The following is a 26295-nucleotide window of genomic DNA, read 5'->3' on the forward strand; positions in this document are numbered from 1 at the left end:
ACCTTTTAAAAGTTATAATTTATAGAGTATTCTGTACAAAAGCAGTTTTTACAAAGGGACTCTGCTACTATTAGAAGAAGTCCATAGCTGTTGGCCTTCTCTTTGGGGTGGCAGTCAGCGGCTTCTTGGTCCCCGGGGGGGTGCTGGCAGGGGAGCTGGTGGGGGTCTTCAGCACTCCGTGGAGGGGCCTCTGCTCAGGGTTGAAGGCCACTCGGGAGGGGCCTGTGGGGCTGACTAAGATGCTCTTGTCTGTCTTCTTGAATTCTGCCGAATGAAAGTGAGCCACACGTTAATGGGTATGATTTCTCTGTCCTGCCAACCCACCCCGTGTCCTGCCTCCGTGCTGCCCAGGAGGCCCTGATGGAGCCAGGGCGCTCAGTGCAGGGCAGCCCCGCAGAGAACTGGCCCCCAGGGCTTTCTGAGGAAATGAAAGTCACCAGCAAGAATGAATTTACTCCCCAAATGAAAATGCCCTGAGGGCCCCCTTGTGATACTTGGGTTCAATAAAGAGCCCCAGGAGGAGCCCTCTTTCTGGCATTTATTCCTCCCACACTACCTCCCCATCCACAGACTCAACCTGGAGAGATGGAGGGAGACGGGGCTGCCCAGGGCTCTCCTGATAGCTGCTCCCCTGTGCGCGTGTGCGTGCATTTGTACGTACATACATACAGATGCGCACGCGCATAGATACTTGTGCCTAAAGAGAGTCAGGTTTTACACTCATATACTTTAAAAAACATTGGTTTCCTTTGGGAAAAAACCAACACAAATGAATCACACCCATGTCAAAAGCTGAAAGACGAGATGTCCCACTTTTCCCCGCCTCTTGGGTAGGGTGGTTCTGAATTTAGGTAGAGGCGGCTACAGCTTACAGACGATTAAATCTCAGGCCAAGACGACTAACATATTCTAGGCAGGTAGGCCATCCACCCATCCACATCACCTCCTACCAGGTCAGCTCCTTCCAGAGACCCCAGAAAACCTGACCCCCAACCCCCACCTCCCCTGGCCGCCCCGCTGGGGAGATGGGGACCAACTCTGCCTCGGGAGGGGTCAGGGCCCTCCTCCCCAGGAGCAGACGGTGACTGCAAGCAAACCCCACACTCACCCGCAGTCATGTTTCTGTTCAACCCGAAGGTGACCTTCTTGGAGCTGGACGGTGCTTTGTTGAGCTGCAGAAGAAAAGCATAATGGGAGTGAGAGGAGCACAAGGAGCTGAGGCGCCCTGTGTGTCTGCGTCCCTGAGCACTCACGGGAGCGCTCAGCCTGGAGGCCCCAGGGCCTGTGTCCGCCTCCGTGGCCTCATCAGGACCACGCTGCACACGCCCCAGGTCTGGCTTGCATGAAGCACTTTGGCAGGCACACTTCATAGACCTGGGAGGTGGGCAGTGCCAGCACCCCTCTGCAGTAAACTGCCTCACTGCCGACTCCACCTCTGCCTTCCGGGGAAGAAAGCAGAGCAAAATTACCATGTCTGAAACCTCCAAGTTATAGAAAAAGTTCAACACTGAAAAATTATAAGGAGTTCCCACTCACTGCATCCTAGAATTTAAGCCTTAACTTGGAAGCAAAATTGCTTAGATTGTATCTACAATGGGACTGAACTCTGGTGAGCAATGTACCCACATCCCCGGCCTTTTGTGCACAGAACTCCAAACTGATTTGGAGCATTTTCTCAAATTTCTTCCTAGAACCCCGTATTTTTGTGTGAATCCCCAGTTCTACCTCAGACCGTTTTGCTTTAACATTATCATTTCATCAGAGGAACCTGGCTTCTATAAGCCCAGAGTCATTTACAAATATCCTGAAAGTGTCTTAGGCATAAACACTCACATAGGCAGTGGTCCCTCTGCCGGCTGGAGGCTATTTATACAGCACCTACTGCTTTCTCAAAAAGTCCACCTACTGTGGGTCTCCCCAGCAGGGCCAGCCCAGGCCCCTGTCTCCACAGCTCCACCAAGACCTCCATATCCTGGACGCAACCCCAGATGAGCCTCCCGCAGACACTGGTCTGCATCTTGGCAGAGGCGACCCATCCTTCATGGCCTCCCACCTGGTTTCCCAGGACAGTGCTCACCTCACCCGACTGGGGACAGCACTCGTTCCTTCTTCTAGTCTGAGCACCTGCCAGTGTCCTTGGCAGGCCCCTCTGGTCTTCCTCCATCTGATCTGTAAATCCAGGGCCCTCGGGGGCCCCCTTCACTACTGGTCTCTCTAGATCTCCCCTATTCCCATGAGTTCTAAGAGGAGGCACCTCTGATCAATCCCGAGGGTCGGCCCCAGAAGTCCCAGCACAGCCCGCACAGCAGACCTGGGCTCCTGGAACAGGAGCCTGTGCACCGTGGACAGGAGCAGAGGCCAAGCGTCTGCTGAGCACAGCCCCTCTGGTTTGGTCACCGTGCGCTTACTTGCATAGCAGGGGCCACAGGGGTGGCGGTGCTGCTTTTAGCTTTTCTGAAGAACAGGGGCTTTGGTAAGAAGGGGGTGTCAAACTTCACAAAGTCATTCTCCGTCCTCAGCTTCTTCTTCTTCAAAGGGCTGAAAGCTCCACTGCTCCCCTGTGTGAGGGATGAGAAGAGAGGGGAGGTCACGCCCAGGGCCACCTGCGCCACACCTACACACAGGAAGTGAAAGTAGGACGGGTGCAGACACCATGGGGAGCGAGGCCACAGGTTGAAGGGGATCTCAATGAGACCTATTTACCAGTTCCGATGCCCCAACCCCCACCATTTCCGGAACCAGACTTGCAAACACCTTTTCTGGCTCAGCAGAACACACACTTCATGAACAGAATTGCCACTTCACCATGGTAGGGCCAGAGGTTTCCCACCTTTTCAAAAAAAAGTTTTTTTAAATGATTTTTTAGAGAGAGAGGAAGGGAGAGGGATAGATGGAAACACCAAGAGAAACATAAATCAGTTGCCTCCCACACACCCCCTACCAGTGATCAAGCCTGCAACCTGGGCATGTTCCCTGACCGGGAATCGAACAAGTGACCTTTTGGTACATGGGTTGATGCTCAACCAACTAAGCCACACTGGCCGGGCCCGGAAGTGTAGAGCGCGCCTGGGAAGGCGCATGAGCTGACTGTTGGCTGAGTCCAGTGGTGTTGGCAGAGCCACGTCCTAGAAACATACCGTGCCAGAGGCAGGTATGTTGTTGGCCTGACCTTTAGCTCAGACGCCAGGGGGTGGGTTTCATTATCTAAGTTTAGCCAGGTGCCAGGAACAGATGCAATTATCTGGGCTCAGACAGGAGTGACAATTACAAAGAAGCCACAAGAATGAAGAATTGCAGCTTGATCCTTAACCATGATTTCACATAATTTCCTTTGTCTTAAACTCTAGTAAAACTTCCTGGAATCATGCTGTATATAATAAACTCGCTGCACCAGCTCTGGGTTACTGTCCCTCCATCAGAGGGCAGCGTCCCACCTGGTCCCAGCTTTCCCTACTATCTCTGTGTCTGTCTCTTTCCTTTTCTCAATCCCCCGCCGCCCCTACTCAGGACTTGTCCGCTCTCTAGCCGTGCTGGTCGCGGCCCAGGAGAGAGAAAAACTTATACAGAAGTTTCCTATCTTTTCAGCAACAAGAACTATTTTTATTTTTCTTCAAACTCAAGGCTCATGTTTCGAAGATTTCTGTCTTTCTGCGGCGTAGCCTTTGCTCCTGGGCTACAAGCCTGTGCAGCATGTAACTACACTAAATACTACAGGCAACTGTAGCAGAGGTAAGCACTTGTGTATCTAAACACAGAAAAGGTACAGTGTAAACGATACAGGGCTCTGTACAGAGGGCCCTGTCCATGAACGGAGCTAGCCGGCCTGGAAGGTGCTCTGGGCCAGTCAGTGAGGGAACGGTGGTGATGTGGAGGCCAGGGCATTACTGCACACACTGGAGACTTTGTAACACAGTGCATTCAGGCAACACTAGATTTATAAAACGTATTTTTCTTCTTCCATAAACGAACCTTAGCTTACTGTAGGTCCACTTAAGGCAGATGAAGAACATTCACTGGGTGCTTTACAGCTGCCCACCACCCACAGCAAAGACTGGACACTAGTTCTGGGACTGCAGGGGTCTGGGAAACCCAATGTGGCCAATGTCACACGGGTGGTTTTGGCAAGTCCTTGGTCCTGGCTTGGAAGCTGTCTGCCTTCCCTGAGCACCCATGAGGGGCAGACCCAGGAGTCCTCTCCCATGCGCCTTCCCACTCCTGCTGGCAGAGATGTAGAGACACATTGCCCTTTTTGGAGGAAAACCCCTAATAACCCTGTGGTTTATTTAGCAACAGTTCTAATCCTCTCGAAGAGAGGGTGCAGGCCCGTGAAAATGATGCGAAGAAGTAATTTTCTGATATTCTTAGTGAAGAAAGAGCATCAAATGAATAGTGAGTGCAGGGAGGAGGCTGCAGAGTGAAGGGAAGGTGACACAGCTCGTCAGGGGAAGGTCTAGGATTAGAGCGAAGTCCAGGTGAATGTTCTGCTTTCCCCAGCTAAGGCTTCTTACTGACCAGAAACTCCCCTAACATTCACACTGCTGCCCAGTAGCGAGTGCAAACACAAGTACTGAACAGGGATCAGCAAGCCTGTTTGTGAAGGGCCGGGGGTAAATGTTTTTGGCTTTGAGGGCCACAAGGTGTCTGCCACAACGACTCCTCTCTGCAGCTGAGGAGTGAAAGCAGCGGGGAGTGTGCACGATCAGGCGTGGCTGTGCGCCAATGAAGTTACGTTTGCCGACCGCTGAATGCACGGTATGTCGGAGTGAGGGTGTGAACAGTGGAACCAGAGCCCGGTTTCCATTCATATATGGGTCTAGAGAGCCAAGTGGAAAGATAGTCTTTCCATTACAAAGAAAGCATGGGCACGGGATTGGTCCTGAGTTGAAAGAAAAATAAGGCCAGCATTTGATGGAGGAACTTGTCTGCCTGTTTACACTGAAGGGCGGCCTGTCTGCCTGGGCCTCGGACCATTCTCCCAGCTTGATGTGGCCCTTCTGCAGCCCCTCAGAGTGAGCAGTGTGGTGGGGGCAGGGGAGGGGGTGGAATGAGTGGGGGAGGAGGAGGGTGGCGACTGTCTCAGACATGGAAACCGGTCACGTTTCTTTACTGCTGGTAAAGGGAACTATGAACCATGACAGCTGCTTAGTTCGGAGGCCTGACCTGTCTCCCCCTCCTCCCTCCACCGCAAATGGAAGCCCGAGGCAGGGCCCCTGATCTTTCTTTCAGCAGGAAGCCGTGGCCACCCTGCCTGGAACCCAGTTGTCTTACCAGAGCCTGGACGAGCTTCAGTTCGGATTCCAGTCCTCTGCTGTGTTCAACCAAGTTCAGCATCTCTCTCATTTTCTTCCTCTTTTTGAAGATGGCAGTTTTTTGAGTGGACGGGTTGTAGAGGTCAAGACGGCTGGGCTCCCCCTTCTTTTTCTTCAGTCTCCCACCTGGGGGCAGTGTGGCTGGGCAATCCCCTCCGTCTGCTGGGCTGGCCGCAGGGCCTTCCTCCTGGGGCGGGGGCCAGGCCAGCGTGGGCGGGCTGCCGTTGGCCAGGGGAGCCCTGAGTTTCCGCTTCCTCTTCAGGGCTGGGGCTCCACTGACTGGGGAAGCCTGGGGGACAGGCACCACAGCATAACCACTGTCGGGGCCACCTTGACACAAGTCCTCCAGAGGTGACACTGTGGACTCGGCGACCAGCAACTGGCACCGCGGGCTCCTCTTCCTTGGTCGTTTCCTCCTGCTGTGCGTGGGAGGATGCACGAGGGGGTGCTCCGAGCTGCTCTGCCCCTGGGGGCTGGGCAAAACCCCTGCCCCTAGCGCAATCCCACCCAGCTTCTGGGCTTTTCCTGGACCTGCCTCTGGCTCATGGTCCCCGTTCTGTTCTGGGTCCCCATTCTGTTCTGGGGGAATGGCTTTGACCCCTGACCCTAAGTGTTCAGGTTGAAGGTGGTTCTTCTTCTTTTTCCTTTTCCTCTTGTGAACACCAGCTTTACTCTCCTCTTCCTCAGCAAGAAAGAACCTGTTTCCTAGAAAGACACATAAACCAATAAGCAGGTGCCCCCATGCCAAGCAGACAGCAGGTCTCGCAGGGGGTTCTGGGGCAGAGTGAGTGGCTGACAGAACGCCTGTGGGGCTGTCTTACAGCCAGAAAGGCTCTGATCCTCAGCGCACAGCATGTGAGCTCCCTGAGCTCTCTGCTTTGTCCCATTTCCTCCCTTTCCCAGCTGTGATTAGAAACCTTGCTAATGCCTTTTCAATATAAATGGAGCTGAAATATATTCAGATTTCTACTAATTTTCAGGCCAAAGGTAAAGCCACAGATCCAGGTGGTAATAAGACAAACGAGTCACAGGGCAGTGTGTATCTCCTTCTCAGATGCTACCGGAAGTGGGAATGCGGGTGTCCCAGAAAAATCAAATACTCAGAAACAATCTTTACTTTTCAGCCATAAGAGCAAAAGCGTTTGCTCTGTAACAATTTATCAAGACAGTGGCTCAGAGGTTCTCAGGACCGCAGAGGGGCCCAAGGTCGCTGAGGGCAGCCCACCCCTCCTTCTCAGGCCTTGCTGGCCCCAAGCCTTATGCCTCACCTTCACCTTTGTCCATGTCGGTTTTCTCTAAAAGCTTATTTCCTTTTTTCTTATGCCTTCCTTGACTGAGGGTTTGGTCATCTTCATCAGCAGAAATGTCCTCAGCAAAACCGAGTTGAGACATACTGCCTGCTGGACACCAAAGTCACACGTAGTCAGTTTTCTGAGGCCCTCACAGCTGTCCCCAGGGGCCTGAGAGCATGCCTCCTCCCCACCTCATTTGCCTCCTGGTCACTGTTCCTCACTACTTCTCCATCCAAACCTCAAAGCTGCTAACACAGGGACTTTAGGCTCTCAACTTTGTGGCTTTCTCACTCAAGGCAAGGGACTGTAAATCTTGGGCGACATCATCTCCAGATATGCCAACCAGGTCTGGGCACCCTAGTTCTAAGCACCTCAGGGCCCAAGGGATGGGGGCAGTGAGCCATTGATTTGCTCAGATGTCACCATGTTTATAGACAGCAGTTCCCCCAGGGGACAGCGGATCTTACAGTCACAAAAGGGACCCTGAGAAATCGACTGTTCTTAAAAAAGGTCAAACTGAAAACTACATGGACCAATAAAAACCCTTCTTGTTCAAATGCCCCCCTCTCCCCACAGATACAGCCTCGTGTCTGGCTCAGCGTGGTTCCTGGGATGGGAGAGTGGGTGGTGAGATAAAAAAAGAAAAAGCCCCACACGGTGGTTCTTCGGGCTTCTCTCAGCTGAGTAGCAAGTGGTGTAACTGACGATCTTTCAAAGATAAAGGCTACTACTCTTTCTTATGCTTTCAATCTTGCTTTTTTACTATTTGGCCTAAATGTGCTCAGTGAGGTCCACATTTAGGTAAGAACATCAGTTCTAATGCTCTGCCTTCCTCACCTTCAGAGAGATCTTGGAATCTGAAAAGGAAAACAACAAAAGTTCATAAAGAAATCCCCTCTTTCTGTCTTCTATAAACATATGCACAAACTTTAAGAAACACGTGATATTTAGAATTCACATTCTTTTTCCTCTAGAAGGGGAGGGGGAAAAGGCAGTGTGATGCGAAGGCCAAAAATGAAGGACAAGGTCACCCTCAGTTAACTTTGTTTCTTAGTCTCCAAAGGCTGACACAGCTTAGATTCTCTGCCTCTACTCAGCTCCCCCGTTTACCACGTGGAGAAATGAGTAGGGCTTAGTCTATAAGATTTGGTGCATTAGAATACAAAGGAAGTGGGCAGAGTGGGGGAGTGGCAGGAGGTCTGAATCTAGCTCTGTGCCTGGCAGCTACAACCTTGGGCCGGCGGAGACTTCCCTGTGCCCGAGTCAACCATGTGTCAGAGGAGGGAATTACAGAAGGCAGCTTATGAGGCTTTACCACATAACATGAAGTAATTTAAGTGCTCAGAACAGTGCCTGTTTACATGGAGTGTGATCAAACTCAGATATTGTATATCATCAATCATAATAGGACACAGGGCTCTGCAGTGAATACTGGTACAGTCATAACCATATCAACGACGATTACAGCATAACCACATCAGGGGTGGGGGAAGGGGTAAAAAGCTACACTCTTACCCAGCTCAGTATCGCACCAACAGGTAACACCTCAGCAGTACACTCACATTGCAATTTCTTTTAAAAATTTTTAAACATATTTTATTGATTTTTTACAGAGAGGAAGGGAGGGGGTTAGAGTTAGAAACATCGATGAGAGAGAAACATCGATCAGCTGCCTCCTGCACACTCCCCACTGGGGATGTGCCCGCAACCAAGGCACACGCCCCCGACCGGAATCGAACCTGGGACCCTTGAGTCCACAGGCCGACGCTCTATCCACTGAGCCAAACTGGTTAGGGCTCACATTGCAATTTCTCAACCTAATTTTAGATATTATCAATAGATTTATTTATTTATTTATTTTTAAAATATATTTTATTGATTTTTTACAGAGAGGAAGGGAGAGGGATAGAGAGTTAGAAACATCGATGAGAGAGAAACATTGATCAGCTGCCTCCTGCACACCCCCTACTGGGGATGTGCCCGCAACCAAGGTACATGCCCTTGACCAGAATCGAACCTGGGACCCTTGAGTCCACAGGCCGACGCTCTATCCACTGAGCCAAACTGGTTAGGGCTCACATTGCAATTTCTCAACCTAATTTTAGATATTATCAATAGATTTATTTATTTATTTATTTTTAAAATATATTTTATTGATTTTTTACAGAGAGGAAGGGAGAGGGATAGAGAGTTAGAAACATCGATGAGAGAGAAACATTGATCAGCTGCCTCCTGCACACCCCCTACTGGGGATGTGCCCGCAACCAAGGTACATGCCCTTGACCGGAATCGAACCTGGGACCCTTGAGTCCGCAGGCCGACGCTCTATCCACTGAGCCAAACCGCAGGGCAATAGATTTATTTTTATAATTATTTTTTAATACACACCCAGGGTATTTTCCCCATTGATTTTTTTTAGAGAGAGTGGAAGGAAGGGGGAGAGGGAGGGAGAGAGGGAGAGTGAGCTAGAGAAAGATAGATATGAGAGAGACACACATGGATTGGTTGTCTCCAGCACACAGCCCCAGTCACGCCAGGATCAAACCTGCAACCCAGGAACATGCCCTTGACAGGGAATTGAAACCTTCAGTGCATGAGCCAACGCTCTAACAAGTCAGGGCAGACTTCTTTTTACATCATTATGAAACAGCTGAGTGTGGCTGCATTTGCAGAATGGGACATGGAGGTGGGGTGGAGTGGTAGGCAGGTGACTGTCATCATTAAACATTGCAGTTTATAAGTGCATATATATGCTAAAAATAAAAAATGTAAGCATGGTAACAGCATGTCCTATACCATGAGATAAATGGAAGGGCTGGACTTGAACATGAATGAGAATCAAGGGACACCTTCCCAAGCAATCACTTACTTCTTGATTAGCTTGCAGAGACGTTTCCTGTTGAAGGGAGGGATGTTTTTCCTGTTGGTTATTTCCAGGAGTCTGTCCGCAACAGCCTTATAGTCAAACTACGTGAGAAGAAAAAAGAACATAAACCTGCAGTAACCTGGAAATGCACCTCCTAGGGCAGTGGTGGCGAACCTATGACACACAAACTCATTTTTTTGGTTGATTTTTCTTTGTTAAATGGCATTTAAATATATAAAATAAATATAAAAAATATAAGTCTTTGTTTTACTATGGTTGCAAATATCAAAAAATTTCTATATGTGACACGGCACCAGAGTTAAGTTAGGGTTTTTCAAAATGCTGACACGCCGAGCTCAAAACGTTCGCCGTCACTGTCCTAGGGTCAGAGCACCCCCAGCTGGGACTCTGGAAGCACTCACAGGGGCCGTCAGAACAAGCACGTGCTGAGACTGGGCAACCAAAGACTTAAGCAAGATCTCTGTGGTAAAATATACCACATACAATTCACTTGGGTGTGCTTCTTTGTAATGTAATTTACAAAGATGTCCAATTTGCACTTGGTAACATAGTAACCTTTATTTAAAAAGTATTACTAAGCTCTAACCAGTTTGGCTCAGTGGCTAGAGTGTTGACTTGCAGACTGAAGGGTCCCAGATTGGAGTCCAGTCAAGGGCATGTACCATGTACCTCTCTGTCTCTCCCCTTCCATTTCACTCTCTCTAAAAATCAATGGAAAAATATTCTTGGGTGAGGATTAACCAAAAATAAAAATAAGAAGTATCGCTGAGCTGACTTTGCTGTATGGAATATATCTTAGCAAAATTCCATCATATTTGGATTTGTCTGCAATAAGCTCATTATAAGGAAGGTGACATTAGTGACTGAAGGGATGGAAAGGACTTCACACATTAGGCTTTAGAGTTTAATTAGCTCTGACCCTAATTCCCAATTAGCCAGGCCATTCCACAGTAAATCTATCTTCTAAAAAAAGCAACAACTGCCACCAACCTGGAGAAGTGGCCCAGTGTCTTCCATGCTTCCACCACCGTCTGTCTCACCTTCATCACTGATTCCTTCCTTTCTGGAGTGATATTTGCCCAGTGCTAAAACACAGCCAAAGACAAAATTCTTCAATTACACAGCAATGACTACTCCCGAAGGAGCCACTGTCTAATTAGGTGTCTCTTACTGAAAAAGAAAATTTCCTTAAAGAGAAAAACCCTGCAATACATTTACTAGTATAATTTCCCAAAGATGTTTTGGGTTTTCAGCCCCCGGACATGAAAAAATACCCAGGAGCAATCATTAATTCTGTCTCTTAAATCGATTACAGACAAGCCTCCCTGGCCTTCAATACTGTTCAGCACACATGGTCGCCCCCTCCAGACAGCGCAGGGGACGGGAAGCTGCTGGTCAGGGGTTCAGACACCATGTGACTCTCTGGCTGTGGAAGGAGTGTGGATGACTCTCTGGCTGTGGAAGGAGTGTGGATTCAGGAGCCTGTCTGTCCCTAATTTCAGACAGGTTTGGGCTGTAGTAAAAAAAAATCTGTATAGTAGTATACTAACTTCATAGGAGGCACAAGTTAATATATAAATGCAAATTTTAATATTTAATAATTCAAAAAGCACTAAAGCCAATGAGAAAGCAGATAAAAATTGCTAATGAAAACTCCACTTTTCAAACTTGAACTGTTTCTGGATTCCTAGGAGCTCATTAGTGGTGTGACCTCAGGGCACAGCCAGAGAAGACAGAGCAGGTGCTGGTGCTCCTGGAGAGAGACGTCTCTAGTTTAGATAGAAACGTGGGGAGCAGGGGGACCCAGAGGCAGCTGCCATGGCCACATAGAATTTATTCAGGCTTTTAAATTAACCCACCACCTATGTGGAATTTAAAACTAAAATGTTTCTTCTTTTCCTTGTTTTTTGTTAAAAAAATAATACATGATAAATGTAGAAAATCAGACAAAAGTATAAAACAGAAGTCACTTACAATTCTGCCACATGGGGCTACTAATATTAACATTTTGATATATATCCTCCCTGATAATGTAAGGCACATGTAAATGTAAAACGAATCAGGCTCCTCCCACATAGTTTTATGTCCTGCTTTCAAAAACATGATTAAATTTCGTCTGGTCACTGGTTTAGAAAACTCTGCATTTCAAAATGGCTTCAGGGATGCCCTCACCATGCACTACAGCCGTGCACCACCGAGTTCTGATGGGCCACAACTTTAATGCATATTCTCTACATGACTGCACGGATATAAAACAGTGGTGAGAACAGCGTCAGCCCACAGTGGGCATTTAAACTCCCAAGAAAAAGAACCCTGAAGGAACTCCGAGATCCGAAGGCTACAGAAACAAGTGTGCACTCACAACGCACATGCACTTCAGGCCTCCTGTCGAGGACCCTCTATAGATCCCAGTCCACATTAGGATGCTGAAATACAACTGAAAAGCCAAAACAACAAAAACAAACAAAACCCAATGCAACACCAACAATGATAAACCCTTGGGGAATGTCCCGCCATCCTGGGAGATAAGAATCGGGTGGGTGGCACTGGGTCTTCCCCAGAGGACCCCTGAACAAAACAGGGGTTGGGAATATGCGTCTGCTTCCTTTCTCAGGTGTTCAAGCCAAAGCCATCTTTGATAAATTCTAGGCTGTAGTCATTGAGATCCCAACAAGTGTATTAAAGAATGCTTACGGACACTCTCTTACCTGTCTTCTTTTTACTGAATGTTTTTCTCCATGTCACCTCATTTTCAGCTCTCTCTTCTTCAGGGAGGTTGCTGTCACCCACTGTAGTTTTCTGTTCTTCCACCGTCTCTTCAGGTACAAAAGGAGACTGATCTACAATGACTTCAAAAACACCCCTAGCTATAGTCTGCACCAGTGTATGGCTGAGGGGGAAGCACAGCAAAGAGGATGTGATTAAAACCAATGGTCTGGAACTCACTCTCTGAACAGAACAGAGGGATGAGAAGTAGGGGTCACTGCACCTCCCATCCCAGCCTACCCAGGACCCGCTGTGACCACCCAGCTGCTCAGCAAGCACACGTATTCCTAACTACACTTCTGTGCTAAGCAGTGGTGGCCGTAAGGAGCCAGTCCAGGGCTCTGTGCCAGAAGCAGTGGGACCATCAACTGCTGAACTCTGGGTGGGGGAGTGTGTGATTCTTGGAATGACTGGGATCAAACAGCAAAGCCGAATTATGACTCAAAGCTTCAAACGTCTTGCCAATGGGAATTAAGCATTTGGCTGTTATTAGCTTTGGACAACCATCCCAGGTACCTTGTATCATGCTAAACAACACAAAACAACCCACCTCCCCCAATTAAACACTAATTGAAGCAACAAGAACAAACATGTGAATCACTTACTCCTTAGTCTTGGCAGCAATTTTGCAGAATGGATCAATAAACTTGAGATTCTGATCTGCTAAAAGCTGTAATTTAGAAATCAAATAGGAAAAAAAAATAAAAATAAGGGAAAAAAGAGCCTTTTCTCCTTTCTGACAAGTCCTTGAAAAAGGTATCACTTGTTTTTTTCACACAGATTGAATCAGACTGAGCGACACTTATCTCACAATGCCAAACGCACTGTGCATGAATCACCCAGGTGCCCAGAGCCAGGCCAAAGCCACAGCTGCCCTCCAGCCGCTTGGGCATCTTAGCACAGTGACCCTCCAGCGCCGCTCCACACTCCCTCCTCTGTGGAGCAGCTCTGTATGGACGGTCAGAGAATGAGATGAGGGAGTATTTTTTTAATACAACATTTATACTTTCTTTAATTTATTTTTTATTTTTAAAATATTTTATTGATTTTTTTTACAGAGAGGAAGGGAGAGAGATAGAGAGTTAGAAACATCGATGAGAGAGAAACATCGATCAGCTGCCTCCTGCACACCCCCCACTGGGGATGTGCCCGCAACCCAGGTATATGCCCTTGACCGGAATCGAACCCGGGACCCTTGAGTCCGCAGACCGACGCTCTATCCACTGAGCCAAACCGGTTTCGGCTACTTTCTTTAATTTAAAAAAAATACTTGTCCACTTCAGAACACTTGTGAAAGAAAAAGTAAAAATTGCTCACAATTTTTAATTCAGATAGTCACTGACACGCTAAAGAATGTTTCCCCTCTAGTCCTTTGCCTATTCCTGGATGAATGCACACTCACACAAGTCCGACCCCTTTGCACAGCTTGGTCTACTGCCTTTCTTTCCTACTGCTTTTTAAAAACTCAGTATTCTGAGCATTTCCTCATGTTCTCAAATTCTTTATTGGACCATGTAGGTGCTTTCCAACGTTTCCTAAGTTAGATTCCATGCACATCCTTAGTGCATGCATCATGCCCACATGTCTCATTAGTTGCTTAGGACACATTCTTAGATGGGGAAGGAATGTGTCAAAAGCCAGGTTGAACTGATTCACGTTCTGTCACTGGCAGCGCAGAGGGCCACCAACAGCATTGCATTCCAGCTCACAGGAGGATCTGAAGAGCAAAGCCCTGTTCAGGTTAGCTGTGGTCTCATCACATCACTGGCAGACGTCGGATTGTTTCTTACCTCTTTCCCTCCGACTTTGGATAGTTCGTCCAGATAAATATCAATGAAGTGGAATTTCACCCCATTTGGAGACTGACTCTCAGGGTGCAGGACTTCCTTCATCAAGACATCGAGGAAAAGCTTGATTTGGCTGAAGAAAACAACACATATGGGTCTATTAACTATAGTGTGCAACCGCCCCCCCCCCCCCCCCATATGTAACATTTAGTCTCATGCTACACTGCACCACAAGCCATGCGAGACTGAGAAAGTTTTACAAGGAAAAAAGTAACTACAGAAATCAGTATAAAAAGCTGACTGTCTTATGTACTCAACTCTTTCATATTCCTCCGCTGGGTTTTAAGTTCTTTATGCGAAAGGGGGTTTTGCCTCTCATAGCACAGATGTGGCAATTCATACTTGGTGATTAACTGAAAGGCTTGAAAAACAAACTATTACCTTAAAAGTTTTCAGGCCACCAAATGCTAACCCCAATAGTTTACCAACCTTTCCTCCCAGCCATTCTGCTTCAGGACTTCAAAGGACTCCCTCAGGACCAGACGGATCAGCTAAAGACAGACAACTTGTGTTACAAAAGGAAGGAGGATTGATCAGCTTTGTAGAATGAGGCAATGACACGGGTGTAGCCTGGATCCCCAAATGAGAAAATATCCACAATAATCACGTTTAACTTTAGATCATAAAATGCTAACTAAAGGTCCCCAAACTGGTCCCTAACATCTGAAAGGGACAAGAGAGAGGTCTCTGAGTACAGGTTCAAAGGCTGTCTCATGTTCACATCGCCTGTCATCTCAGCAAGGCTAGAACTAACTCTGCTTCACAATCAAACCTTCCCACTGTTTTTAAGATGCTGAATGTTCCCTCCCTCTCATGAGCCTTTGCAGTAACTGGGATGAAGGCCTGCTGATCTCACCATGTAGTACTTGTCCAGGCGCAGCCTGTCGATCCCTTTCCACTCTCGGTTAATGGTTTGCCAAAAGGTCTGAATGAACAGGTGCTCTGCAGTGAACAGAAGGCTCTGAATGTGTGGTTTCAGGTTAACACATTACCATAAAGCACAAAAGTAATGAAAAGAAACAAACTAGGATTATTCATGTTTTACTTTTCTCAAGAATTCTTGGGCTGCTAGAAAATTTGGTCAATCATTAAATATGCTTAATAATTTCTTTTACATTTAAGCAAAAGCACATTATAGTAACAGGAAACCTGGTAATATCTTAATGCTTAACTAGAATGCTCTCTGGAGCATTTTTCTTTATCTCCTAAAAGCCAAGTTTCTAAATCAAAAGATTTTCTGAGCCACGTCTACTGGTCTTTTCAACCCACCTACACCTAAGAATCCAAAGCCAGTAATTTTGATGGACACTTGAATGACTCTTGTAGAAACTCAGCTTTCTGTTTCATGCTCAGTGTCAGCTGGATGAGCTATAACAAAACATTCTATTTTTCTCTTCTGAGCCACAAAACTAGCATTTTGTCAAAAAAATTTTTTTATTCACTTCTTTTTGCACAAATCTTTCTTGATATATGAAGACCTATACCATATTCCATGTGTAGAATTTTGTTCATTACATGTCAGTTGGGGCTCTGCTCAAGTTCAGACAACCTCTGAGGGCTATGAAGGCTATTGGATGGCTTTGTTCACAGGAAGGGTGAGCAGGAAAAAATCATTCTGCAGTCTCATTTGTCCCCTGGAAGTAATCAGAGCCTGAGTGTCCCAGAAGTAATGTCTCTCCCCTGTTTATCCTTTTTGGTAAAGGGGGGTTACTTTACAGTTTATTACCAGTGACAACCTTAATGGCTCTAGTTTTGGGGATAAACCTGACATCCAGAGGGTACTGCACACACTGACATATGCACGGATAGCTTCTAGGAGTGTTAAAGTAACTCAGAATTTGGAGATTCTGGAGGATTATTTAAGGTATTTTTTTTTTGAAATCTTTGAGATATCCAATATGATATTCTACAAGGTACTCCTTCACCCTCTTTCAGAGTCAGTATCTAAGTTTATCATAGTTTCTTCCCATGGGAGGAGTTTGTCGCCTGACATCTACACACTGATACCCCAGGTTCACATTAAATTAGACCACCGGGAAACGGAAGCTTGGAAGGAAGGAGAAGGAACAATATGGATTAGATAGCATAGGCAAGTTACCAAATGGGAAAAGCAAGGACGTTTTGAGAGGCATGAAAACATCAGGACTTACGAGCCTCGGAGTTGTTAACAGCATGGATGAGCTGGGAAATCGTGTTCGCTAGCTCCTCCTGCAAAGGCGGGTTGGGGAGAAACACTGGGGTTATTATGTGGCAACATTGTGAGATGACAGCACCACGGCCCATATCTGCTTGGGTAGGTGGGTGAGTGAGAATCTGTACCTCTGTTTTCAATGTCACTTCCACTAAGAAGTGTGCATGTGGGTATCTATGCAAAATCTCCAATTTCAATGGACTACTGTGCCAATTTCATATGCCTCTGAGATTTGTTTAAGCTGTCTGCTTAAAAAGGTATCTCTAGTTATCTGTTCAAATGACCTACAGAAGAAATAAGTTAGCTGTCAATTCCTGGCTTAAAAGATACATTAAAACTTAAATTGAGATGTCTATCCTAATCCCCCAGTAATGGAAACACAGACGCCCCAGGTCTCTCACTCTAGGAAACTCAGTGAGTGGAATTAGAATCCCCTCTCCCTGGCTGGCTCAGACAGGCGGCAGCGGCAGGGTGGAGAATAGCACCTTAGGCTCTGACCTTTGCAAAAGTGCCTTTGGAAACACAAGTCCTACTCAGAGGCAGCAAGCTTGCTTGTAGAGAATTTGGTGGTTTGGGTCTAAGGGGACTGTCAACAAAAGAATTTTTATGAGTTACGTAAAAGATAGATTCTCATAAATATTATCTGCACTTCCCCCGGCCTCAGGTGTCCCTCACCCATTTCTAATGAATTTCCCGAAAGCGAATTTCTTATTCCATTTCCTTCCTCCACTAAAGCTGCTAGCTGTTACTTTTGAATGTAATTTAAAAATATTTTGCCTTGCTATCCTACTCAAAATATGTCCAGGTTAGTAAAAGCAATAATCAGAGTGAGTTACTACATGGCTTGGAGGAAAAGGCAGAGTTGTGCCTTAAAAACCTAGACAAGTAAAATCCACCCATGATGTTAGAGGGTTTTGAAGGGCATTTCAAGGCTTACTCTTCACTTTGCTTTACACATCACAACCGAACTCTTTAGGCAGCTGTGGTGGGTGCCCACTGTGCCCGGCAGACGCGTCCCCATGCACACACACACCTGTGACAAGTCTCCGCCGACTGTAAGTGTGGGCATCAGAAGGGGCCGCGAGTGGCTCTACGAAGACCCTGACCCTGGAGGCGGCTGCCCCGTCCTCTGCACCACTTAAAACTGTGGCAGAGGTCGGCATGGGGCCAGGGCTGCTCACAGGTTCTTAGACTAGTGCCATGACATTTTTTACCACAAATAAGAGAAAACAAACAAAACTTTAAGGTAAACCCTACCATGGGACTATGAAACCGGCAGAGAAATGACAAACCTTTAATTTATGTGAATTCTTTATTATCTGAAAAGGTAATTAACCTCAACGCTTGGACAGTGCATCCTTTTCCATATGACAAGAGGTGCCAGGGAATCCTTAAGCAATGCTTCTCAGTTTGTTTGGCACATTAGGGGACTGATACAACAAGTCTCTCTTATCCCTCTAGGCCAGTGGTCGGCAAACTGCGGCTCTCGAGCCACATGCGGCTCTTTGGCCCCTTGAGCGTGGCTCTTCCACAAAATACCGACTTCTGCGCATGGGTCACAAAGTTTCAATCGCACTGCACGTGCACGCCCGCACGTGGTATTTTGTGGAAGAGCCACACTCAAGGGGCCAAAGAGCCGCAGTTTGCCAACCACGGCTCTAGGCCAAAGATCCAGTAATGTGACAAAGGGAAGTTCATGTTACCTGCAGAAGGGGTTCGTCCTGCACCCACATGCAATAGAAGAGTCCTTTCCATATTTTTAGAAGTTCTTCTTGACTGAAACCTCCTAGAGGGCAAAACAACACAAAATCGTATTTCAGAGTCCTTGCATTTCTTTTCCTCAAGTTCAGAACTGCCACATGAGCAGTGAGAATAACCACATACATTTCATCTGCAAAGGGCTTTTCTAATTGAAGCACATATTTCCTCACTGTTATAAAACAAGCACATTTAAAGTTGGCAGTTTTATCAGCTATGGGGCAGGGTGGGAGTGATCGTGTGTCCTTATTGCCTGAGTAATGTGAGGAATCACAACAAAAAATTAACTAATGGGGTGCTTATTTATAAAATGAGCTCCCCTCAATGCCCCTCTGCTGAAACTAGCATCTCCCCTGCACTCCATCATTTTCATTCCTCTTGCAAAGTAAAAATGCAAATCCTACAAGAGATGCAAGGATTTGCTCAAGTCCCACACAACTGGCCCCCGGGACACTGGCAAAGCTTAGGGATATTTTTGCTAAGATGATCCTTTTAAGACCACACTTGCTGTACCCTGACATAATCCCCTCCCAGTTACGGTTTTCATTTACTGGGCAATTTTAGTCTTGTTTTTAAGTGGCACTGTGGTTAGCCTTGTTCTCATTATGTAAGTCCTCTACCTCCGCCTGTACCACCTATGACCAAACCACAAGACACACAGTCTTCTATCTGCTGGGCCAGTGATGGCGAACCTTTTGAGCTCGGCGTGTTAGCATTTTGAAAAACCCTTAATTCTGGTGCCGTGTCACATATAGAAATTTTTTGATATTTGCAACCAGAGTAAAACAAAGATTTATATTTTTGATATTTATTTTATATATTTAAATGCCATTTAACAAAGAAAAATCAACCAAAAAAATTAGTTCGTGTGTCACCTCTGACACGCGTGTCATGGGTTCGCCATCACTGTCTGGTCCATGGAATAATTGCTGAGTGACATAAGGAATTATAAAATTAGGAAAATTAGGAGTTTCCAAGCCTGTGGAGAATAAACCAAACCCTCAAATCTTTTATGCATCTTACAAATGGTCTTTACTAATGTTCCACTAGGACAGTGGTTCTCAACCTTGGCTGCACATTAGAATCACCTGGGAATCTTTTTAAAATCCTGATTTCTGGGCCTCATCCTCCGGAAATTCTTTCTTTGTTATGAGGTGGGGCCACAACATTAGTAACAAAGAAACAGAATTTCCGGAGGATGAGGCCCAGAAATCAGGATTTTAAAGATTCCCAGGTGATTCTAATGTGCAGCCAAGGTTGAGAACCACTGCACTAGGAGGTACTAGGAAGTCTTTTGGAGGAGCAAACTAAGATCAACCAGGTAAATGTAAACAAGTGTATATTTGGAATCAATGTGACCTCAATATTCCAAAAGATAATTACAAAGTGACAAACACTCTTTTGATGGACTGAAGTTTAATCAGTCCATACAAAGTGGGCTTTATACCTTTATGGGTATTGATTTCCAAGTTACTAAAGACTTCTCTTATACCAACAATTTTATTATGGTCTATTTTGATTCCTTATGTTCTCACTTAAATTATACCAGAAACCATAGTAAAATTAGTTTATGGAAGTGCATTTCCTTTGAGGTTGGGCAATCACCAGCCAATTGGTTTTCCTCTCCTCTTGTTATAAACAAGCCACTTCTGGGGATCTGCCTATAGAGAATACAACATGATTGTGTGACTGACAAATTCCACAGAACTGAGGCAACTGCAGTCCTGATTGTAGTAACTTTGTGATAGGGACCCGTGCTTACATTCATCCATGTTAAAACTAATGAACGAGTGGATGTGGGCAAAGATTACCAATGGCTGCTAAAACATTAGATTAAAAATTACTGAGCAACTTTAAAATGGATAAATCAGAACAACAACACACAAACACAAACCCACTGGTCCATCTCTACTTGCAAATTGCAAACATCAGCAACTATTCATTCGATGCCAGATGTGATGCAACAAGAACACAGCACCACCTGCTAAATAACAAAAAAGCTGCTATGGTAGTTCAGAATGAGTCACCAAAGACCTGCCTCTGTGGTATGTGGATTGTCAAAGCTGAAGGCAACCGAGACCCCGCAGGCTCAAGGGCAACGCTTCTCTCTCCCTTAGGGAATTTAAATTAGGGGCCTTGCCCATAATCAGAGTTTCACCAGAAGTTGCTTTTTTGACCTATCTATAGGGCAGGGCAGCTACTAATTACTGGACATCTGCTCTGGTCATCCTGCAATGTCCCTCCTCCCCTCTGTAGCCCCAGGTGCCTTACCGCATCCTTAGCTCAGGTCACATATCCCTCATTTTAACTTTGTCTCTGTCCCTCTCCTGTATGTGGGGTCTGACTCTCTGATATATGGGGTTCCCATATGTACACATGTAATAAAATTTGGTTACTTTCTTACCTGTCTCACGTAGACTTCACTATTAGACCAGCGGGAAGAACACTGAAAGGAGTTTCTTCCTCCTGCACACTAACCTACACCTCATCAGGTCTAACTATTAATGCCGGTTTGCAAGAAATGCACAGGCAGAGAAACATGCCAAATGAGACCATGGGACGGAGACAGCAAAACCCTAAATGTGGGAAATCCTCAGGACAAATGACCCAGTTCCTCCAACAAAATAAATTGTAAAGAAAAACAAAATGGATAAAAACTGTTAGAATTTAAGTCTTAGCAGACATATCAACCAAATGCAATGGGTGGGTCTTGTTTGAAATATGATGTCATAAAAATTCTTATGAACTGATGGGAAGAACTCAGCAGCTTGATTTCATATTAGTTTTTTTAGAAGGGTGTGATAATGGTACTGTGGTTATGTTACAAAGAGTCCCTATCTTTTAGAGATACATACTGAGTATCTGGAAATGAAATGAGAAGTCTGGGAATTGCTTAAGGATTTAGTGGGGAAGGAGGAAGTGGGCAGATCAAACTGGCCAGGTACTGATAAATGCCTGAACTATTCCTTAATAAAAAGAAAACAAACAAACAAACACCAAGCTACAGGATATTACCAAAGTGTTATTGGGGGCTCTTGTTCTTTCTTTTTGTTTAGAAAACTCTTCATAATGCAATCAGAAATGCATAAACACTGACGAACAGGACTTAAATGACACTGATTTCTGCATGAGGCTTGGTACTGAGCATTTTTGCTGAGCACTTACACCCTTTCCCCTTCCAGGGCTGTTTACTATTAAGGCAGGGCCTGTGAAGGAGGCAGTGGTCTGGGTTGGACTTATCCATATGGAGGCAAATCAGTGCGTTGAGCTTACTCCAGCCAAATCAGCATGAATTCCCTTGGCCACAGGGCTTGTTCAAGAATGGACCCCCCACAGATAGAGATGCCCTCGCTCAGGCTTTAAGAAAATCTCCAGTTCTCTCCCAGTAGACAGTTTGGACCTGCGCTCTGCCAGCTTGACACATGTTGGGGAGTCTGTCTGAGAGGGAAACCAATCTGGGGGTAGGCAGAATTTGCACAGAGAAAAACTGGGTTCTGGTGTCTTTAGTTGAGCTCTGCATGAAGCTGTGTTTCAGTTTGCCCTTAAAACTAGGGTGGCTTGGATGTTTTCTCCAATTGCAATTGAGAGAGTCCTAGCCAATAAGAACACATTTTCATGGCAAAAATTTCATATACTATATCAAGTTATACAATCAAAAGTGCTTTGATCACTGTGACCCAAACCCCAGTCTCCTCCCAGGGGATTATTGTTATCTGCTGATACGTATCTTTCCTATGCATTTACTTACATGTGATACAGAAATGCAGTTGTGTGTGACCTAAATAGCATCACGTGTTCTACATATTCTGTATTCTGGCCCCTTTCATTTAAAAATAGCACAGTGTATATCTCCAGACGGTTCTTCAAGTGCAACAAAATGTCTAACTCTTTAAGTGATAATCTGTCTCAGTGGACAACCCATACCTGTAATGGGTGAAGGTAAAAGATGATATGCTAGATGCTTCTGTAATTGAAAACAGATTTCGACCAAGTAACTGTGATTAGCAGATCCTAGACAGTGGGCAGGAAAGGGAGCTGGACAAGAAAGCGAATTTTTTTAAAAAAATATATTTTATTGAATTTTTACAGAGAGGAAGGGAGAGAGATAGAGAGTTAGAAACATCGATGAGAGAGAAACATCGATCAGTTGCCTCCTGCACATCTCCCACTGGGGATGTGCCGGCAACCCAGGTACATGCCCTTGACCGGAATCGAACCTGGGACCCTTGAGTCCGCAGGCCGACGCTCTATCCACTGAGCCAAACCGGTTTCGGCAAGAAAGCGAATTTTGACTGTTTCATCCTAGGTGAAGAAACAAAGTACAGTGGAAACAAACCCTTGGCCAGGTCTCAGCTTGCTATTTACTACCAGCAATGTTACAGAACTGTTGCTAATGCCTGTTTCCTTGCCTATAATATATGTAATGTTTATGATTCAGGCCAAAATTAAGAGCAAGTACCAGAAGCATTTTGTAAGAGCAAAGCACTGTTCAATTTGTGGGTATTATGATTGTCTCACATTCTCTATCCACAGGCTGTTGAAGCTCTTCTCCTGTTTAAAATATCTATTTTCAATATAAGTATAAAGACCACTTGTTTTCACCCAAGAATTTAGCTGATAAAAGCAAGGTACCAATGTTTGAAGCATTTAAAGCAAAACAGAGAAATATTCATTATTTAATTTCTTTCAAAACTCTGAAGGTGAAGTGCATATTCAAAGCAGTTCCTTCCACAACTGCTTCTTGACCTGCGTTTTCTTCCCAGGGTTGAGTCTCTTAAACTTAATACAACTAAGTTTCTGACAATATAGGCTTAGTTCGTTCCAATCAACTGAGGGGAAGTGAAAATGAGAGGTGGATGTAGGAAATACCAAGCTTTGAAATGAGAAAATCCAACAGCCTCTCTCACCACGAGTGAGCACAGAAGCCGTTTCAGGTGGGGGTGAAGTGTTATACTCGAACCCACACCTGTCAGAACAGGCATTGCTCCTAATCAGTACCATATTGGGTTGAGAGACCCCCACCCCCAACATTATAAGTATGAAAAAAACACTTATTTCACCCAGTACTGCCACAAATCTAACACCCACCAACTGTAACATGTACTATCTTTTGTGCCACAAAAATAAAAATAAAAAAAGAATGCAAATTAAAGTTGAAGAACTGATAGAGCACTCGGGCAACATTTAGTTGCTTTAAGCGGTACAGAGACTTCTAATTTGTTTTTAAAATCACAAAGCTATGTGCCTGGCTGGCATGGCTCAGTGGCTGAGCATCAATCTATGAACCAGGAGGTCATGGTTCGATTCTGGGTCAGGGCATATGTCCGGGTTGTGGGCTCAATTCCCAGTGTGGGGCGTGCAGGAGGCAGCCAATCAATGATTCTCTCTTATCATTGATGTTTCTATCTCTCTCTACCTCTCCCTTCCCCTCTGAAATAAATAAAAATATATTAAACATATCTGAGAATTCAAAAAATATTTGTATTTAAAAAAAAGTAAAATATCAGATTTTTTTTTTTACTATGCCCAAGACAAGACACAAAAAAATTTCAGCCTGTCAATGAGATTCAAATGTCAGGCCCAGTTATTTCCAAACTTGTGTTTCTATTTTGATGGCGCACAGCTGTGGCAGAGACCTTGCTTATTCTGTCCCATCACCTCCTCTATGACATTCACTCTGCAGTTAGTTTTCTGAAGGGCCACTATTCTCTTGCAACGTGGATACAGCGATGAACAAGAGGTACCAGACAAGTAACTCTAGGTCTGATGGGTGCTAACCAGACAACACCCTGGGGCACTGGTTGGTGTAAAACCACTGGCCTCATGCCCCTGCCTCAGCATCTCAGATCCTGAACCTGCTCACCAAAGGGGTTTGAGGAACAGGTTCTTTCTGGCTGTCTCAGCCCATATGCACTGCATCTGGCCTTTCTTCTGTTCTTGTATACAACCAGGCCCTTGTACGCCTGGATGTGCTCCCACTCCAGCTAAGAAAACAGATGGACGCTTACAGTGTTTTGAGGTAGGAGCGACACATTAACAGATAATTAGGAAGCAATGTAGCCAAGTACTACAATAGAGACAAACTGGGTATTTCAGAATCCTAGAGAGGGGGTGAGATGATAAGAAGAGTGACACTGAATACCGGGAGTGGATCAAGAGTGGGAATCTTTTCGGCGTGCACAAGAGAAGCAAAGGCGGAGAGGTGAGACATAGGACAGGTACACCAGCACCCAGGAATGGTTTGCTGTTAGCGCAGGAGGCAGCCATGTAGGGGATTAGGCGGAAAGAAAAGGGGAGGAGAGGTGATTTGCAGGCCTGGAATTCCAGGAAGGTGGTGAGGAGATCAGAGCTGTTTTAGGAAGATGACTCTGAGCTGGTTTATGGAGGATGGGTTCAAGGGGGGCACAAGAGGAGTCAAGGAAATCAGTTAGGAAATAAGCCAGTACAGAAGCCCAGATGAGATAAAGAAGATATGGGCCAGAAAAGACTAATTCAGGAGATGAAACAGGTATGACTGAAGGATACTGGATGGGGGGGTGGGGGTTGGAGAGGGTGAGGAAGAGGGAAGTCCAGGACAATACCATGAATCCAGCTCGAGTCTGAGTGGATGGTGGGAACAAACTAAGAACAGGTGGCAGATGGGCAGCAGAAGAGAACAGTTTTTTGGGGGAAGAAAATGAGTCCCTTTCAGGCATTCTGAGTCCGAGGTGCCTGTGGGACATCCAGGTGGAGAGGCCCAGTTAGTGGGGCACAGCTGAGCTGAAAGTAGTGAAGGACTTGGCTAGACATTTAGATTTTTTAAAAAATATATATTTTATCGATTTTTTACATAGAGCAATGGAGAGGGATAGAGACTTAGAAACATCGATGAGAGAGAAACATCGATGAGAGAGAAACATCGATCTGCTGCCTCCTGCACACCTCCTACTGGGGATGTGCCCGCAACCAAGGTACATGCCCTTGAATGGAATTGAACCTGGGACCCTAGAGTCCCCAGGCCAATGCTCTATCCACTGAGCCAAACCGGTTAGGGCTAGACGTTTAGATTGAAGAGCCTTCAATATATCTGGGATACCTAAAACCAGGAGAGTAAGTTAAGTCTGTCAAGGGAGATCCCAACACAATTGAAATCGAGAATTTTGGTCTTCATTCCTCTTTCTAGCAGACTTCCCATAATATCATATTTCCTTTTTCCTGGGTGTCCTTTTCTAAGTAAATAAACTGACAATGTCAGTATAGGGGGAGGTAACACTTACTGTTTCAAGTAGACTCTCAGTGGACTAGTAAATAAAGTCAACTTTATCTCAGTGCAATAGAAAGCCTCCCTTCGTATGGCAGTTCACACCTCAGGGAGCATAAGGATCTACAGGACACATATTGCATCGCGTAAACGAAATCCTTCAACAGCACCCGCTGCGGTTACAATCCAACTCCAACCCCCAAAGTGACCCGGCCTCACCCGCCCTGACTTCCTGGTCTCCCCAGCATTTCTTGGGCCTGCTCCGCTCTTCCTCCCGCCTCTGCTTGGCTCCGTGCAACCTCGCCCCAGAGCGGCCTCCCTGGACCACCGCCTACGATCTCCATTTCCGTTACTTACACTACGAAAGCTCCCTCCTCCTGACCTCCCCGCCCCGGCTTTACGAGCACAAGTTCCTCTAGGACAGGGCTGTCTTCTCCCCCGTCACCCCAGCTCCTGAAAGCACGGGTCTGATGATGGCACGATTCCGTGAGGCGCCCAGCAGGATGGATCAGGCTGAGCCTGGTACGTAAGGCATCGGCTCGGTGTCGGACAGACGGGGTCTACTCTCAGTGTCCTCACTCGCCGGGACTTCCATCAGACTCCCTAACCCCCGGCCGCCTCTCTCCCCTAAATGTGAAACGAGACTAGACCCCCGGGGCGCACACACACACACACACACAGGAGCACGCGGCCGAAGTCGGGGCGGAGCGCGGCCCGTCCTGCCGCCATGTGGCGCGGCTGACCGCTGGGCGCCCACCTGTCTCCCGCTGCGTCTTCACGCTGATGTACTGGCGCAGCTTCTTCACCGCCCGGTCCCGGATGCCCTTCTCGTGGGACGCCAGCCGCTGGGCGAACTGGATCTCGGCAGGCTGCATGGCGGGGGCCCTCCAACCCGCCGGAGCATCCCCGGCCACAACCCGCCACCCCTTAGCCTTCCGCCGCTGCCAAGCGACCGCCGCCGCGCCGCTCCGGCCGCAACTGCGCAGAACGCGGCGGCGGCGGCGG

General features: G+C 46.4%; 1 protein-coding gene across 5 annotated transcripts; it reads right to left on the reverse strand.

Moving 5' to 3' along the window:
* On the reverse strand, window positions 1-26271 carry RRP1B (ribosomal RNA processing 1B). 5 transcript variants are annotated; one of them, XM_014447581.2, is made up of 16 exons: window positions 26048-26271; window positions 17996-18078; window positions 16252-16309; window positions 14958-15043; window positions 14531-14592; window positions 14045-14174; window positions 12860-12924; window positions 12197-12378; window positions 10479-10573; window positions 9471-9568; window positions 7439-7458; window positions 6578-6706; window positions 5269-6014; window positions 2409-2558; window positions 1109-1172; window positions 1-264 (listed from the first exon to the last, which is right to left on the reverse strand). In XM_014447581.2, the coding sequence occupies exons 1-16, from the start codon at window positions 26163-26165 to the stop codon at window positions 71-73; spliced, it is 2280 nt and encodes a 759-aa protein (XP_014303067.1). In that variant the 5' UTR covers window positions 26166-26271; the 3' UTR covers window positions 1-70. The 5 variants fall into 5 exon arrangements, with proteins under 5 accessions (XP_014303067.1, XP_023602229.1, XP_023602231.1 ...); XM_023746461.1 differs by lacking the exon at window positions 14958-15043 and having other exon boundaries at window positions 6578-6709; window positions 26048-26147; XM_023746463.1 differs by lacking the exon at window positions 17996-18078 and having other exon boundaries at window positions 6578-6709; window positions 26048-26130.
* Between the last annotated feature and the right edge of the window lie 24 nt (window positions 26272-26295).

This window comes from Myotis lucifugus, unplaced genomic scaffold (assembly GCF_000147115.1).
Source record: "Myotis lucifugus unplaced genomic scaffold, Myoluc2.0 scaffold_682, whole genome shotgun sequence".
In the NCBI taxonomy this organism is placed as follows: Eukaryota; Metazoa; Chordata; class Mammalia; order Chiroptera; family Vespertilionidae; genus Myotis; species Myotis lucifugus.

Coding starts and splice junctions, on each gene's coding strand:
- RRP1B (XM_014447581.2), bottom strand. CDS start 26,165: ATGCAGCCTGCCGAGATCCAGTTCGCCCAGCGGCTGGCGTCCCACGAG. Junction 14,593..14,957: donor GCCTGGACAAGTACTACATG/GTGAGATCAGCA, acceptor GTCTGTCTTTAG/CTGATCCGTCTGGTCCTGAG. Junction 9,569..10,478: donor ACACTGGGCCACTTCTCCAG/GTTGGTGGCAGT, acceptor CTTCTCACGTAG/TTTGACTATAAGGCTGTTGC.